Source organism: Drosophila grimshawi, unplaced genomic scaffold, assembly GCF_018153295.1.
Source record: "Drosophila grimshawi isolate 15287-2541.00 unplaced genomic scaffold, ASM1815329v1 contig_44, whole genome shotgun sequence".
Taxonomy (NCBI): domain Eukaryota; kingdom Metazoa; phylum Arthropoda; class Insecta; order Diptera; family Drosophilidae; genus Drosophila; species Drosophila grimshawi.
In genome coordinates this window covers 4,051,736-4,069,719 of record NW_025063240.1, presented here as the reverse complement: position 1 = coordinate 4,069,719, position 17,984 = coordinate 4,051,736, and the positions used below count along the sequence as shown (strand labels likewise).

Genomic DNA, 17,984 nt, shown 5'->3' with positions numbered 1-17,984 from the left:
AGCTGACAACAGGCCAAAAGCATTGACCAACTTTCGAGTCGCCAGAAACACAATCAACTTGGGTCATAACAATGAAAGATTGCTGCACAATGGCCACATGGCAGCGGATAACGGGAAACGGCCTTCATTTGTAGCGTCCATGTGCTAATTTGAAGTTATGTGCGTTCTGATGTAACCAGAAACTAGATAGGCCCCTGGCAAAATTTCCATGCGCCACCTAAAGGGCATAGGTGAAGCCATACTATATAATCAGGACAGGGTTAGGAAAGGACTGCGGCAGGCAGGTAGGGGGCGAGGCGGGAAGAAATGTGGCTAGGGCAAGGGCAACTACTAGAGACAATGAGTGAAAGGCTCTCGCATTGCGGTTAAACGACTGAACAGCAAAATCTGGAAGCGAGGAGCTCATCATAGTCCAAGTTCTTGTTAGACTTACCCAAGCGCAAAGTAGAAAATTATACAATAGAGATGCGCAAAGTTTCGCCCCTTAAACACCTGTGCTTGCAGTACCGACGATGCTCACGTGTAGTTTTAATATCACATAAAATTCAATATTAAAGTTTTTTATTTTCACTTATTAAAGACATTTCAAGCCTTAAGTAAAAAATGACTAATTTTATAAATAGTATTTGCTATTTTTAAATTTATTTCCTTAAGCTCCTACAAAATATTATTCTTGTGCGTTCGCTGTATCTTTTAACTTGAGCGAAAGCTAGCAACTTGTGTGCTTCCATAAGGGAAACGAAAAAAAAAAAACAAGAACAAAAAACACGACAGTTGCACATCACTGAGATAGGCAGACACACTGAAATGCTGTCAGGCACTCAGCCTCCGGTGGTGAAGAGGCATCAAGCTTGGAGCTCCAGTCTCAGCAGCTTGTGATGGTGCTGGCCTCGTCAATGCATCACCTTCAACTGTCGAAATGGCAACAAGAACGACAACCACAACACGAACTTGAGTGTAGGTGCACACCGCTGTGTTCGGCGGTAGTGGAACGAACCGTGCAACATGCCACAAAGCGTACAAATTGCCAACTAACACAGTAGCAGCCGCAGCACCACCACCACCAGCGACAACAACAAGAACAGCGGGAACAGTTGTATCCTGTACCCGATTTTCATTCAGTATCCAAAAACTTCCCATGCGCACGAGGCGGCTTCGTTGCTGGCTGGCCCAAAGTAGGTCGTCCGATGTCGTACAACTTCTAACAACCTCATTACGAGGTGTACGTATCGCAGACTGATGACGTCATTGGTTGAGCTGTACGCTTTGGCCGCTCATTCGCCTCTAAAGCTGCGCACTGCTGCCGCCGCCCCCGACTTCAAGTGGGGGAATTTCTTTCCGGCTCTTTGAGGACTATTGGGGTGGCTAAGAGGCGCCTGCCTAAAAATACCAAAATAGAAAACCTTAAAATGCTAAAAAATTTGGCATTTATCAATTGCTTATCGGAGCCATAAGATCGACAGGTTTTTGAAGCACAAATTACAACTTGAAATCCAAAAGGTGTTCACAAACGTGTCCTGGAAGGACTTGCGCAAAGAGAGAGAGAGCGAGAGACAGAGAGAGAGAGAGTGAAGGAGAGAGTGTCTCGAAAAGAGAGCGTAACTCTCAGCAACTCGTCGTGCTTTCAGTGTCAATGTGTTGACTGGAAAAACTCGGCCGAAATCAACAGAAACAACAAAATACCAACAAAAAGCATCGCAAGTTGCAGTGAACAGTAGAAAAGCGATTGGCTAACGTGGACGGGTTAGAAGGGGTTAGATAGATGCGTACTGTTATAGAAATTATTCTTATTATTATTAATATTATTTGCTTTATTCTTTGGTGCATGCGTCGTGTGTTGTGCTCTTATTGTTGTGTTTTGCTGATTGTTGTCGTTACTATTGGCCCTTTCGCCTTGGCGCTTTTGTTGCTATATTTATTTTACGATTGCCTCGTGCCCCCCACCTCGCCATGAACAAATATATCCAGTTTCGAAATTTCACCCACTGCTTTTGTATCATTATAAGTATCTACATTTGTGCCTCTTTATCTGTGTGTGCAGTGTGTGTGTGTGTGCGTGTATCAAAAGTGGTACAAAACAAAATCTGCACTAATCGCATTTGAATTTTTTTATATTTTTGTGAAATGGATTTAATTTTATATTTGGAATAAAGCAACTGAGAAAACTCACAGCCTTCACATGCTTGAAGGACACTTGCCGTTGTCCTGGTTCTTCTGACACACAGACAGGCAACAGTCAGATATTTATAATATGTAAATCTGTTTTTTACTCATTTACATGCAAATCAGCAGCAGCACACCTATATATCTGCATATATCTAGTTCCATATTGCATTATTTAATTTACAACTATACGGATTCAAGTCTTCAACTATTCAGAGCATTATTTGCTTTCACTTTTGGGCAACAAAGGAAAGCCAAAGAATATTTGAGAGAATATTTATTCTTTTATTTTCGTAAACAAACTATGCTTAGTTTTCTGCAATATTTACAAATGGTAAAATAAATAATATTCTTAATTCAAATTTCTGTTTGCAAATCCCTTAAGATAGCTGTTAGCCACAACAAACACATCCTTGTTCATGCCATCTTTTACAGAGTATAGAAATGCAATCAGATTTGTAAGCTCATTTGTTTTCCATTTGATAAAATTTCGCTGAGATCCTTTTCATATACGGAATGTATATGTAAGAATAATGTATCCTTAGGGTCTCTTTTCACGGCAGTTAGTCAACCGTTTTTGGGTTTGTTGTCCCTCATTATTATTGTTATGAATTTCAATTTGTTGTCTCAAGGCCGTTGCAGGAAATTAAAGCCCCGCAATATGCGCAACACTTTTACGCTACTTGCCTCACATTTCCATTAGCTGTACTTGTGAGTGTGTGTGTGTATGTGTGTGAATATGTGTGTGTATATGGGAGTGTGTTGCTTTTGGGGAATCATCTATTTGCTGCGTATACGTGATGTGTGTTTTAAGCAAAATGGGATTTTAGTTTGATTTGGTTTTCAATTTCCTGTTGCCTTATGGCATGCAATGAACTCCAAGGAAATTCATTAATTCGAAACTAAGCTGATGGAGTAATGGGTTGGTTTTAAATGTTATATATAAATTCGTTATATGAGGGACGGTAACCCTTTTCTAATTTGATGAGAATTTTATATATTTTAAAACTAAATGCTTAAGGAATAGCTTGGATTACTCTTTAAAATACACACACTTTTAGTCACTGTTTGAATCCATTATTCATTCACGCGTTTGTGACAGTTTTGCATCGGATTCTTGTGCCTTTGTATTCGATGTCTTCTTTCCGGTTTTGTGCGTCCCTTGTTCGATTTCCAGATCGCTGACTGCAACTGTTTTCCTAACGTTTTTTCATGCTTATTGCGCCATCGACTACCATAGAAAAGCAGCAGAGAAGGCAGTACTCCAAAGTGGTTGAAAAGTGTTGAAACTCTGACATGGTTGCAGTTGGAGACACACGCATTAGGAAATCGCTCACCCATATCCGAATCACATGCAGTCCCATGGCAAGACACATATATAAGCGATGCAGAGTAGGCAATTTTTGCAATTGTTTCAATTTGTTATTGTTGCCTGCCTGCTTTCTATTGCTGGCCAAGTGCCAAAAGGCCAGAAGCAGGCCATATTTACGCTACGGCTGATCCATATGTATATATTTATATGAATATATATAGGGCAGCCGCATCGAATAATTTAGTACCAAAGTCAAATGTACAAATTGCAAATAAACACACGCCGAATATTCAGGAGAGCGTGAGCGTGAGCAGAGTCACACAGTTCTCAGGGTGTGCGTGATGACGTCACAGCCAGACCCAAAGATCACAACGAAGACGTCTTTGTTGTGTGTTGTGTATAAACTGGTTCAAATTGTTTGTGTCTGCTGGGTAAACAAATTGGCTGCGTGTGCTCATCGATTTTTATGAGTTCAAAGATTTACTTCGTGCCTTCACATTCCTGCACATCGCCAGCAAAAATTCGGCTAAAATTTTGCAAAATTGTATTCAAACGCATTCGCATTCCACAAATCGGGAAAAAATTAATGGCGTAATTTGTTAGTCGCACAGCGGCCACAGAACAAAAATGGGAAATGCCGAAAAAGAATGGCCAAAAATCGAGAAGGAATGCTGTGGAAAACTCTGCCAGCCTATACAAATCAGCAGAATACCCAATGCACAATTTTCTTTGACGAGCATACCAAATAAAATTGAGATAAATATTTAATTAGGCTTAAGTCTACTTAACTAAATTGTTATTATTTTCACTTGAGTGATTATTTATATTTTTGATATATTTAATGCTAAATCTTAAAACACAAGTTCAGTATACTCTTTTAACTTCGCTTACTGGGTATACTGTAAACTAATATAAGCTGATGGCTGGCAGAAGTGCTCTCCAAATACAAGAGAACGTATGCTTTTTAAATGCGGCTAATTGCCAATTTGTTTCCAATTAAATTGCCAGGTTTGCCATTAAGCAAACGAACAGTTTGACATTATACCAAATATTGCAATATATTTTTTACATTTTTGCCAGTCAAACTCTTGCCATTTAATAGGCCAGCTAGACATGTGCCAACAACAATAATAATAATAATAACCAGTTAAACTTCTTCTGTTTAACTGTGAGCAGGCACGCGAATAATCTCAACGGCTTCGTGCTGCACAGAAAAAAAATAAAAAATAATAATAATTTCTAGGCTCAACTATTTTTAGTTGCCAATTAATTTTGTTGGTAGGCAGGCGAAAATGCTCGCATCGCCAGCGGGGTGTATGGAATTTTAAGTGATTTGCTGCCGCTGCGCCGGATCATTATTTATTTTAATTTTATATCGAAAGAGCATCAGCGGTCATCTGAGACAAATAAATAAGCTGTACATTAATAGATGCGCAGGGCCTATAAATAAATGCATCAATTCGACCAGCATTGAACTTACATGTGTAAAACAAATGCGGTGGGTGTGTTGGAAATGGGGGAACAATATCCGTGTGGTGGAGTCTGACATGTTGAGAGCCATTTATCATTATCAGCGACTGGCAGCTGAAACATTTCATGCGGCATTTAATGTATCAGGTGTTTCACAAGAGATACATCGAGAGAGGGAGAGAAAGAGACACCATAAAGGGAGGGAAAAGATCGATGGAATGTCATTTGATTAATGTACTTGCTGCGTATTTAGCAGCCAGTACATACATAAATAAAATGATAGCAAATAATGCGAGAGACAAAAAGCAATTCGACTGCATTATATATATTATAACTTCAGTATACCTATGTTCATATATAATAAAACTTGTTGTGTGTGTGTGCGTGCCTACAACTTATTAGGCCATGCACGCACAGCAAACAGGTTGGCACAAGACAACAGCCAGACGCAGAGACAAAGCTGAGCAGAACAGAAAAGACAGACAGACAGACAGACGGACAGACAAAACAGGCCGAGAGAGCAATGGCCATAATCGAAAATCAATAAGCCATATATGAATTATGGCCAACAGCTAACGTTTGTTAATGTTGTACAAGGCAACGGCCAATGGCCTGCCAAGACACTTTGTCGATGAATTTTTCATAAGTTTTATGCGTTAACTGCGCAGTTGCCCCAACGACAATGTCCCTTCAATTTGTAAAGCATACCCCAAGGTGCTTTTTAAATTTGACCGCATTAAATTAGTTGCATTTCCACTTAAGTTGATCAGAAATTACAGCAGGTCATCCACAGAAATTATTCAAATGTTCGAGTTCGTTTTATTTAAATATATTTTAAATTTTTATTCTTGTGCAGATCTTAAGTGGATTTCAATTATTGTAGATTATGTCATTTGAACTATCCTGAAACAACATGGAAAGCCAACTCAAAAACATTTGGCAAATAATTCCTTACATACTATTTCGTTACATGATTTTTTAGATTAAATTGAGGGGCTTATAAATTTGTAATGGATTGCATAGTAAATGAGCTTGGCTAAATTACACATTTAGTTGCCGGGCTTTAGTTTTTATATCGATTTTGTTATGAGGGCTGTCAAAGGCTGAGACTGTTGCTTGGCGGAGATGACGCCATGGCGCTGGCATTTGCCATGCGGGTCTCATAAAACCGCAAAGTCGCTGAGTGACTTAATAAAAGGCCAAACACGCACTGTGTTCCTGCAAGATATGTTGCTGAGTGCAACAATTGTGTAGCATATGACAGAGAGAGAGAAGAGAGAACAAGAAATATATAAAGCTGAAGCAGACGCTTTGAAATCGCCCACACACACACAAACATACGTGCATAGCTCTCAAGGCCAAGTTGGCTGAAGTTGGTCAAGATGCTTGCATGCCAATGGCCAATAAGTCGAGTTCGCACGCAAAAACCAAAACAAAAGCCAAATTAATATTAGAGTAACTCACTTTAATTTTCTACTACATCGCTTTTTTATTGTTGCGAAATGGAAAGTGAACAAATTGGCTCAAAGTGTGCTAAACACACACACACACACACACACACATAAAAAGGCTGTGTGCATCTGTGTATGTGACTTTCTAAATTTCCTCGAATATTGTTCGTGGCTGCTAACTAAATTAGAGCAGTCGCCAGCAGCAGACAAGGGTCAGCAGCAGCAGCAGCAGCAGCGTTGGCGGCTCGAGCTTAGGCGGAAGTGGTTGTAGCCGGATGTGGTGGGGTGAATCGTGTGGTAAAACAAGGCGCTGCACATAACACACACACACACATACACACACGCATACTTGTATATATACATTGTGTACATGACCCGAGGCACTGACTGAAGTGTTGAGGTTAGCGCTGACGCATTTGAAAGCCAAGACTGAAACAATGCCAACAACAACTTAAATATATATATAAATGCACTTGACTTGTGAAATGTTTGCTGCTCGAGGCAGCAACCAAACAAAATGGCGCCATAAATTTAGTCAACGTCGTCTAACGGCGGCCCTTAAAAGTCGGCAATAAATGTTCTCCATTTGCCGAACAACACTGACACGCTTTTCCATTGTTCCTGTGCTCGCATATTTGCACTGCAATTGTTGTTATTCATGTTGTTATTGTTGCTATTGCTATTGCTGCACTCTGCTATGCAAATGCCTCTGTTCGAATTTTTGGGGGCGCCACTCTTCACAGCTAAGTAGAATTTTGGCACTTGAAAAATGGCCATTTCTTATGTCCAGCAACGAGTATTGAGCTGGCGGATGAAGGAGGGTTCTTTCTAGAGCCAATTAAGTGCAAGTACATAGCTATTTTTAGATGGCAACGTATGTGCCGGCTTAAGCACTTAACAAAGGTCTAAATATGGGTACTATAATTTTATGACACATCGAATGAATGATTTCATACAAATTTCTCAATATCTCAAGAATATTCCATTAAAATCTTTAAGCTGGAACTCTCAAAATTTAATTGAAATTATGGAGCAACTTTACGCACTTTCATTATTATTGTGTAGCTAACACGACTGCAGCTTTAATTGAAGTGCTCTTTTGGTTCCTTAAATTTCTTGGCCATTTTCAATTAGTGCACAAGTCAAAGAAATCATTAATCAAACAACCGCCACAACCCTCCCCCCACAACAGCAATTTTCAGCTTCGTCATCCAAATTGGCTAAGCGTAAAATTGCTAAACAGCTTTTTAATAGCTGTACAGCACAAATTGTGCTTGCTGTTGTCGTTGTTTATTGTTTTTATTGGTACAGCTCCATTAGGGATTTACATGAAATGGCCCTGACCGTAACCTGAGACGCTGGCTACACAATGCTTACAAATATATATATATATATGTATAAATATATATATATGTATGCCTCTCTGGGGGCATTATCAAACTATTAATGGGCAATTAAGTCTTCATTTTGTAATTTGTGCATATGTGGTAGGCAAATGATGTCCAAGATTTATGACCTAATGAGTCCCTCATCTCTTTCATTTATGTGAGGGCGTTGCAGTAATAAATTCAAACGCTATTTTCTCACACTTTATGCCATGAACTGAGCTGTCAAAGGAAATAAAACAACGAGCAAGTAACAAGAAATGTGAAAGAAAAGCTTCTCGCCATATTATGTAACTTGCAATTAATTGCAATTTATATTTTACGCTGACGGCCGTTTCAAGGCAATTCAACAGGTTCCAAGGTGAATGTTGGCCACTTAACTTATGCCGCACACTTGCACACTTAAGTCGAGTGCAATAGGTTAACATGTTGCATGTGGCAACACTTCGAAAACGCCATACAATTTGCATGCAGCTTAAGTTCATTTCGCGCCAGAAATAATTGCATCAAATTTCACAACACGCGACTGAAGTAACTACAACACCAACAACAATAATAATAATAATAATAATAATTATAATCTAAATTGAAAATATGCCAGAAATGTTGTCAAAAATGTGCGCGCTTTTTGTAAGAATGGCTGCTAATAAATAACAATTTAACCCAACAAAATGCAAGCAAAACTTTATAATTTATCATACATAAATATATACGTATATATAAAAATGATTTAGTCTTCGCATGTCAGGTATTTCGAGCACCATTCAACTGAAATACTCATTTACAAGTGACAGGTGAATCAGCCATTGGTGAAATGTGATGTGTAAGCATGCACTGTATAATTTTTTTCTCTCTAAAGCAGGCTAAGAAATACTCTACTATTTATCGAATAAGATTTATTAGTGACCAGCAACCAACATCGAACGATTTTAATTATTTTTCAAAGGCAAGCTGAACTTAAAAACGAATTTTCGCTTAAAATCGAATATATTTTTACATTATAAGCAACATCTGCAGGTGCAATAAATATGTCCACGTTTGATTGAGAAGCACATTTGACTGACCCAAAATACGAATAGAAATGCAATTGTAGCTTATGAGCTAATCAAGGTCAATGCGGCATGGTTTTTATCTAGAGCGGAGAGTGGTTTAATTAACATTTTTGTGGGGCGAATTGGCAGGGTGCATATAACTTTGCAAAAACGAGTGCATACGTTTATTACAATGCACTTCCGTTTCGCATAAAAATTCAAATTTGATTACAATGCGGCAGAAATTGCGATTTAGACAAAGGCCAAGCCAAATGAAAGCAAAAAAATCACTTGGATCGTTCGCAATTGCCGAAACCTCCACCCCCTAAAAAGCAGTTTGTGTGAATGCTTTGCAAATGTGGAGTTTTTAAAACGCATTTGGTTTGACGGCATTTAAGTTCAGAATTTGTGTTCAGCCTTCAGCATTTGCAAATTAACTATGGTAAACAAGCAAACAAAGCGCTGACCTCGTTACCAATAGCTCAAATGTGTGTGTATGTGCGTGTGTGCGTAATTGTGTGGAATAAGTGCATACAGTTGGCCCCAAAAAGTATGCTATGAAAATTGTATAGCGTTGAGTTATCTTATCAGCTGTCAACAGCTATTGATTAATTGTCCATTTGGCGTGGCAATGACAAGACAAGACTTTGCAATATGCATTGAACAGTCTATGCATATTTAATGAGCTTATCAGCTTATTTGTAACTATATTATAATATACTTGCTGATCGCATTTTCTTGTATTATCTATCTATTTGCAGCTATCTCCTACACATAGCGTATTAGAGCCCCCGCCCCCTCACAAAATGCTGCCAATATTCGCCTAAGCCAGCCCCAGTTCGAATTAAAAACAGAAAAATCCAATTAAGCCCAAACCCCTAGAAAATAAACTGTGATCATAACCCAAACACGCAAGCAGTAACAACAACGACCAGCAACCAGCAACCAGCATAAACAGCAACGCCACATACACACTCACACGGACACACACACAAATACATAGATACAAAGACATGAAGACGGAAAGCTGCCAGCAACACACACAGACGAAGAAGAAGCTGTCGGAAGCGTGCCAGCGACAGACCGCAGAAATTGCTGGCCAATTGTTGAATTTATAGATCTGTAGATATTGAACAAATTGAAATCAATTTAGCACGAGCAGCCAGCAAAAAAACAAAAAAAGAAAACGAAGCCAACCAGGAGGCAGAAGGTAGCCAATTAAGCGACATAGGACAGCGGAGAACTGGGTGCGGAGTGGAGTGGCTGTAATGACAACAATTGACGCGATGTAGCGGTAAGTGTGAGCACGATGTTTTTTCTCAGAGTGTACACGGGATGGGCGGGTACTCAATAAATCTGTTTTTTATCTTAAATGGCACGAAATCTGCAGCAGACTTATGGTCGGCGAACGCGACAGGGACCGTGAGGCGGTACGCTGGGCAACGGGTGAAACAACACCGCTTCAAACCAATAATGGAGTGTTACAAATGGTCGGGCAATTGCATGGTGGACAGGCTGCTAGCCAACAACAGCAACAGCAACAACAAAGTCAACAACAACAACAACAACAGCAACAACAACAGCAACAGTCAAAGCAACAACACAGACAGCAACAGCAGCAGCAACAGCAGCAGCAACAGCAACAGGAACTGTTTTATCAGCAACACGAGGCAGCTGCGCGTGGACTGCAACTTGCGGGCACAGCCGACGGCGGCGATAATCAGCCCTATTACGATACAAGCGGTAATGTCGATTGGGAGAGAGCAGCGATGGGAACCGGTGGAGCTAGTGCATATGGTTGCATCGGCGGAACTGTCCCAACAACTGGCGGCGCTGCTTATAACAGTGGGTCAACTGTTGCCGGCGGCTCTATTATCCTCAACAGTCGCCACATGGATTATGCTGATGGCATCGGCGCTGCTGGCACATCCGCCGCAGCAGCAGGAGCGCACACAGCAGCTGCTGCACACGGCATGGGAGCTGGTCCAGGTGTTCTTGGTGGATCGTCGACAAGTGGCGCTGTCAGTGGCAGCACCACCGGTGCCATTGGCAAGGAAGTTCGTTACGCACCATTCCCAGTTACATCACCAACGCATTCAAATCCCACAACTTCCCAGCAGACTCTTGCACAGCATCAGCAGCAAATTGCACTCAGTGGTAGTGGTGGTGGTGGGGGAGCCGGCAGCGGCATTGGTGGTGGCAGCATTGGCGGCCCCACTGGCAGCCTCAGCCTCGGCGGTGGCGGTGGCGGCGGCGGTGGTGGTGCTGGCATCGGTGTCGGTGTTGTCATGTTGCCACCCGGAGCCGGTTCAAATGCTGGCTTTAGCCAGAGCAATACAATCGGCGCACTGCAGCGGACACATTCCAGATCCATGTCCTCCATACCGCCGCCGGAGCCGTTCATGATAGCACAATCGAAGCAGATGAACAGCCGCGTCTCCATCAATGTGGGCGGTGTGAAGCACGAGGTGCTCTGGCGCACATTGGAACGTCTGCCACACACGCGGCTGGGCCGGCTTCGAGAGTGCACCACCCACGAGTCGATAATAGAGCTGTGCGATGATTACTCGCTGGTCGACAACGAGTATTTCTTTGATCGTCATCCGAAGAGCTTCAGCTCGATATTAAATTTCTATCGCACCGGGAAACTGCACATTGTGGATGAGATGTGCGTGCTTGCGTTTAGTGATGATCTGGAGTATTGGGGTGTTGACGAACTGTATCTGGAGTCGTGTTGCCAGCATAAGTACCATCAGCGCAAGGAGAACGTTCACGAGGAGATGCGCAAGGAGGCCGAATCGTTGAGGCAGCGGGACGAGGAAGAGTTCGGCGAAGGTAAATGCGCCGAATACCAAAAGTATCTCTGGGAACTGCTAGAAAAGCCAACAACCAGTTTTGCGGCTCGGGTAAGTCCAATCAGTTGCCATGCTCAACTGGTGCTCCTCCTTAACTCTAAATGTGTTTTACTTACCTAACTACTATATATCCGTATCCGTAAACCGTGTGTGTCAATGTCAAGTGTCCAGCGTAAGCAAAAAAAAAAATCAAAAAACAAAAAACAAAAAACTTAAAAATAAATATAAACCTTTACTCCATTACCTATTCGTCGTCCTAAGTTTCTCATTACAATTACAATCTTAAGTTTTCATTCAGTTCCTGTTTTATATATATGTATATCTAATTTCTCAGTTTCTTTTTGATTCGTTCTTTGTTCTGTGCCAGTTTTCAGTTCAGAATATTATTTTTACACTATCGTATTGCATTTAGCTCGGCATTCGCAGCACTTTGTAATATAAATTTCACTGCCAAGCAAAACGAAAATAGTGTAAAAATAACAACAAACCGTCCCAAAAAAAAAAAAAGATCCCAAATGCTGTACCATAAATTGCCTCTATATATATATACATATATATCACAACCACTTTTATACATATAGTATACATATTTTAAAACTCGACGAAGCTGCCAATTTGCCGATTTGCTTTGCGTTTGATAAATGCTTGCACAAAAGTAACTCATAAACTTAAGTAAATATTTCTATAACCATTTCAAACAGTCTGTTTTACATATACTGCTTCGTTCGTTATTTAAGTGCTAGTTAAGTCAGCTTTTGCTGCTGCTGCCGCTGTACATAATTCAGAGCCAGAGATTGCCGCCATTAACTGCAACTGCAACTGAAGCGAATTGATTATTTTGAGAAGCAGTTGCCAATTTGAATGTGCTCCGAGTTTGGCGACAGTTAAATGTTGTGACTGTGACACTGTACAAATCTTTAACAATATATATATATATACTTCTATATAACTATGACTACTTGTGTCAAGTAACTCAGCTCATAAGTTTCGTTCAGTGTACTCGATTGCTTTTGTGTTTGTGCCTTAAACAGCGTCACATTCAAGGGCAACTAACAAAGTACAGGGCACACTCTAACAGGACGGACATTCAGTTCGCGTTCTCGTACTCCTCCTCCTCCTTCTCGTTCTTGTTCTTCTTGTTCTTGTTCTTGCTACATAACCGAATGCCACGTGAGCACTCTCGAAGAGTCCCATTGACGGTTACGCCAGAGTATTTTCGTTACATGTTTTTTTTTCGTTGTTGAGTTACACTTACCCACCTTTTTAGTCCTTACGGCATCACAGATGAATTATTACGTATTTTTGTTTTGTTTCGTAATCAGTCGTATAAGTATCTGTCACTAAACACAAGACGCCACGTGACACCGACACCGAGTTTGTCGCTAAAATTGATCCAACATTTACATTATTATTATTAATGAGCAATCGCGCACAAAGTGCAAAATGGAAAAAAGACAACCAAATTGTTTACTAATCGTTTTCTAATCTAATCTTTTTTTAATCACACACAGTAAATGAACAAATTTACATACATATATCTATAAATACAAAACAAACTTTTTATACTCTATATATATATTATATATTTTAATCTCATAATTGTTGATGATGATGGTGAAGTAATCTCTCTGTTTATCTCCAATGTCTTCTACCTCCTAAACAAAAAATACCCCTGTAACAATGTTTGGGAATGGGCAATAAGCGATATGACCAGGCGGCAGGTGTGCTGTAGAAATCCTCGAAAATATTGTAAAGAAAAGGAACTCTGGGGAGAAGTGGCCAAAGACGTGTTGTAATACATTTCCATTTTCCATAGAGGGTGCAATTAAGAAATGTAATTAAGAACGTAAATCAAATCTATAGCTTTTGGCCATTGGCAGCACAACATCCACAAGACTTCGAGCGCCCCTCGCTGGCGCTTTTCATTTGCTGTGCTGTCAGTTGGCTTGACCCGCCCGCTCTTGTAATATACCCACTACCTGCTATCAAGACTCTAGACTTAGCCCACCAACACATCTATAAATATAACTCGACACATACTCTCATACACACACACACACACACACAATCTTGGCTTTAGCTTGTATTATACAGCCGATAAGTTGCCATTGACCCAATTTCAGTTAGCTTTAGCTTTAGCCAATGACCGAAAATGGAAATAATTACAACATATTTGGGTGCATCTCTAATAATTTTTCATTCGATTATTATTTCCTTTTTATTTACATTATGTACTTTTTTGTTTTTGAAAAAACAAACTAATGTTGTTAGGTATTATTATTTATTTTTATTTTTCAGTTAAAAAAATATCTATTAAATATTTTGCATTGGCTACGCAAATTAAATTCAATAAAAATTACTTTTCATATTCTAAATTATTTTCAAAATCATAACTTACCAACAATTTCAAAATATTTTGGAATTCTAATTAAAATTTATACTGTTCAAATAAATCATATTTAAATGAATAAAATGATCTAATTCTAAATTAATATAGTAGCCAATGTAATTTTCGAATTAGAATTTGGGAAAAATATTAACAAATTTATGATTTTGTCATTTTATAAAGGTAATGAAAAATTTCCAGAGCTCTTTGCCAGTTGTACACTTAAACTTTTTATTTAAATTTTTCTTCAACTACTAACCGAGTCAGAAGAGGAAAATAAAAATAATAACTTTTTAGTTTTGTATATTTTAATTTCTTTTTAATACCACGCCTAAACACATCCTTTTTTATACGAAAAAGATAAATATGAGAACCAAAACAAAAGACAGTAAAAAGTAAAGAGTGGTATTTCGAAATACTCAGAGCTACTCCAGTTTTTACCCGCGTTGAAAGAGACTGAAAATCTAAAACACCAATACAATAAATACCCAAAAAACTGATGGCAAGAAAAACGCGCTCACAAGACAAACATTTGCCGTGTACAACAAGAAAAAAAACAGAATACATAAAACCAAAAAATCTAACATATATTTTGTTTATAAAACACGCAAACTCAAAACCCAACAAAATTCAACTCGATGTTTTTTTGTGTACCCTTTTGTGTTTCCTTTGCGGCACGATATATATATACCATTTATCTATCGTATATATAATCGTACGTTCTCGATAATCGTATTTGATGTCTTGTTGTCTATTGCATACCAAAATTTCTTTAACTTATTGTTGTGTTTTAACGTATCTTATCTTATCTTTGACATTGATTGTTGTAACTATTGGTCTCCTGGCTTCTTCAAATACTAAATACCTCCAATTGAATCAGCCTCAACAAACACACTTATATACTACTACTACTATCCCTTATACACAAACATACACACACACACAAACAAACCCAATGTATACGGTGCTTCAATGTCTTCAACTAATATATTAAAAAAAAATCACTCTAAATCCTATATATATATATATAAATATATAACTTCGATGTAGTGTCAGTGGCAGCCATCAAATTGAATTCAGTCAGTAAATTTCACAGCATTCTCTTTTGATTTCATTTTTAGTTCTTGGAAAACCGTAAAAAAAAACTATATATGTATATCCCATAAAAAATAAACTTGAAATATTAACCCACCAAATTTGCTGCATTTGAATGCCTAGTATAGAATGACGTAGTCGGTTATACTGACTTCTATAGCCAGTTTGTATCGAATTTTGTTTGTTTTTTAGTAAGTCGAACAAAGTATGCGAACCAACTCGTGCACCCCAACCCAAAAAAAAAAATAATAAAATAAGTAAAAACAACAAAAACCGAATACTAGAATACAATATCGATACCCGAAAACCATTAAAAACAAAAAACAAACCGACAATCCACCGTTAACCCAATAAGTCCATTGCAACAATCCCGATCAAAAAATCTAGTGAGCTAGTTTTGTAGTGCAACACGGTGCGTTACTTTGGCCCTTGCTCATTTATGTATTGAAATTCACCTCCTTGCACCTGCACATACACACACAAATACACACGTATACACAAACTTCCACACAACCATAAACAATTTAAAGTTTATGCCCACATGGCGTATGCGCACTTTCCAATTTAATACAAACAAACAAAATATACTTGAAAAATTGAATGTTTTTTCTTTTAACCATCCAGTTTTTACCAACTTTATCTATGTAAATATATTGTCTTGTATAGTAAATAGTGCTGTAAGTCGGATATCAAGTGTCTTGCATATATACTTATGATACTCGTACAGACTTCCTGCCGCATGCCTTTATTGATCTCCTCACATATTTCGAATTCTATTCTTTTGTGTCTTTTGATTTACTTTCCCCATTTTGTTGCCACATTTTCCAGTCCACATTTGAGTTTTGTACCATAATCGCGCCCTGTCTTGTAATTCAAGTGGATTAACCAAAGACTACAGGGAAGTTAATTCAAATTTACGCCTGTAAGATAATAGTTATTAAGTGCTCTTCAAATATATATATATATTCATATTATGTTTTTTAAACTCAGACGCTTTTGTGTGTTGGATTATGGTTTTTTTTTTTTTTGGCTTTTGATCAATAATCGTAGTGAGTTATTTCTTAGACGCAAAACGCTTAACTCTGTTTGTTGCTCACCTGCTGAGCATCCGCCGTGCTTCTAGTTCTTTTTGTTTAGTAAAAATCCCATATATTTTATACTCAACCCTATAGTCAGCGTATAGCAAACTAGCCAAATTGTGTCTTCAAGCTGCGCCCAACTTGCGTATTATGCGTATTGCGATATCATGTTTTACTTTCAACCTATACCAACCCCCCCAAAAAACAAAAAAAAATCCCCCCTCTCAATCATGACTGAGCAGCAGTGGTAGCAGTTCCAAAATTCGCACAACCCGAACACGTACAATTAGCTTATTGTTTTTAAACATCTCCAATGCATTCTATTCAATCGACAAGAAATATAATTAAACAAAAGATAAGTTAAATTAAATCAAAAGTTAGCTAAGTAAATTATTTATATATCATGCATAAATCAAATCATATCAAGTAGTAAGTTGTACCCAGTACTTCCCGCGTCCCACATGACCTACCACCACCCCTCTAAACCTGCCTAAAAACCTTTATTCAAATTTAATTAACTTTCCCGAAGTTTGACAGTCCATCGAATACCACTTAAATTGCAATCGATTGCGGCCAAAGTGTATATTAGAATATAAATCAGTAGGCTGCCCCCTCTCTCACACTCACACTATCTCTCTCTTTCTCTCTCTCTCTCTCTCTCTCTCTCTGTCTGTCTCTCTTTTTGTCGAACTCTGACTATCTCTATTTGTCTATTTATCTCTCTAAATCTCTTTAAATAAAGTTAAGTATATATCTTTGTAAAATTTCTACCACCCAACTCATAGTTTGTACTGCCCGAGTGCTTGAAAGCTGCTAAATGAAAGCACCCTTTCGTCTTTATCTTTCTGTTTTGAATTCATTTTATGTTATGATATCTCTTACTATATCTTACCTCTTGTTTACAATCATATTTTTAATTATCATATTATTAATTATGTATTTCCTTTACGTAATGGTTTCCTCGTAACGCGTAACGCGTAACTAAGTATGTTTCCTACAATCTTATTATACTTATCTGTATCTATCTATTTATTGTAGCATTGTATCATTTACATATACCAAAATTCAATAATAATCTAGCATTGTTCCCTGCCAACAAAAAGTGAAGACCCTTTCTCTCTCTCTCTCTCTCTCTCTATCTATATATTACTCTCTCTTCTCCCCCTCTCGTACCATGTACCATGCAAAATTATTTTCATTTACTTGCAATAGTGCTCGTATTGAGGCGAAAGTAAAGTAAAGAGAAATGCGTGGTTGCGTACAGTGGCCTACTATGGTAGATCTGGACACAGCTAATTTGTGCCACACACATACCACATACCACATACACATACATAACACACATTCACATATACATGGGCGCATTCATACACACACGCAGACACACACAAGCAGTTTATCAAGCTGTGCATTTGTGTGTGTGTGTGTGTGTGTGTGTAGTCGGGCGTTGTGTTGCACACATTTTAAATAAATCAGCAAAAGCAATTTAGTCAATTGTTTAAAAGGTTTCCTCATGTTTAATATTGTGTCAGCCGCAATTCCCCTCTTCTTCCACCTACCAAAATTGTACTGCCAAATCAAATGTCAGTTTCACACACAAACACGCACATTTACATTACCCAAATACAATATATGGAATTGTGACCTAATGTGGCAATCAGACTTCCCCTTCCATCTCTCTCTCTCTCTCTCTCTGTCTCTATCTCTGTCTCCATCTCTCTCTTTTTTTGACTGGCTGTTTCTGGCATTGAATTTGC

The 17,984-nt window shown here is 38.6% G+C and overlaps 1 protein-coding gene across 12 annotated transcripts in view; it reads left to right on the top strand.

Moving 5' to 3' along the window:
* LOC6557156 (potassium voltage-gated channel protein Shab) overlaps nt 1–17,984 on the top strand; it is a 57,053-nt gene that overhangs the window by 19,292 nt on the left and 19,777 nt on the right. For all 12 annotated transcript variants that reach the window (XM_032743529.1, XM_032743531.2, XM_032743533.2 and 9 more), the window contains 2 exons: nt 9,574–10,106; nt 10,203–11,718. In XM_032743529.1, the coding sequence (XP_032599420.1) occupies nt 10,210–11,718 (1,509 nt within the window). In that variant the 5' untranslated portion in view covers nt 9,574–10,106; nt 10,203–10,209. The remainder of the gene's footprint in view (nt 1–9,573; nt 10,107–10,202; nt 11,719–17,984) is intronic.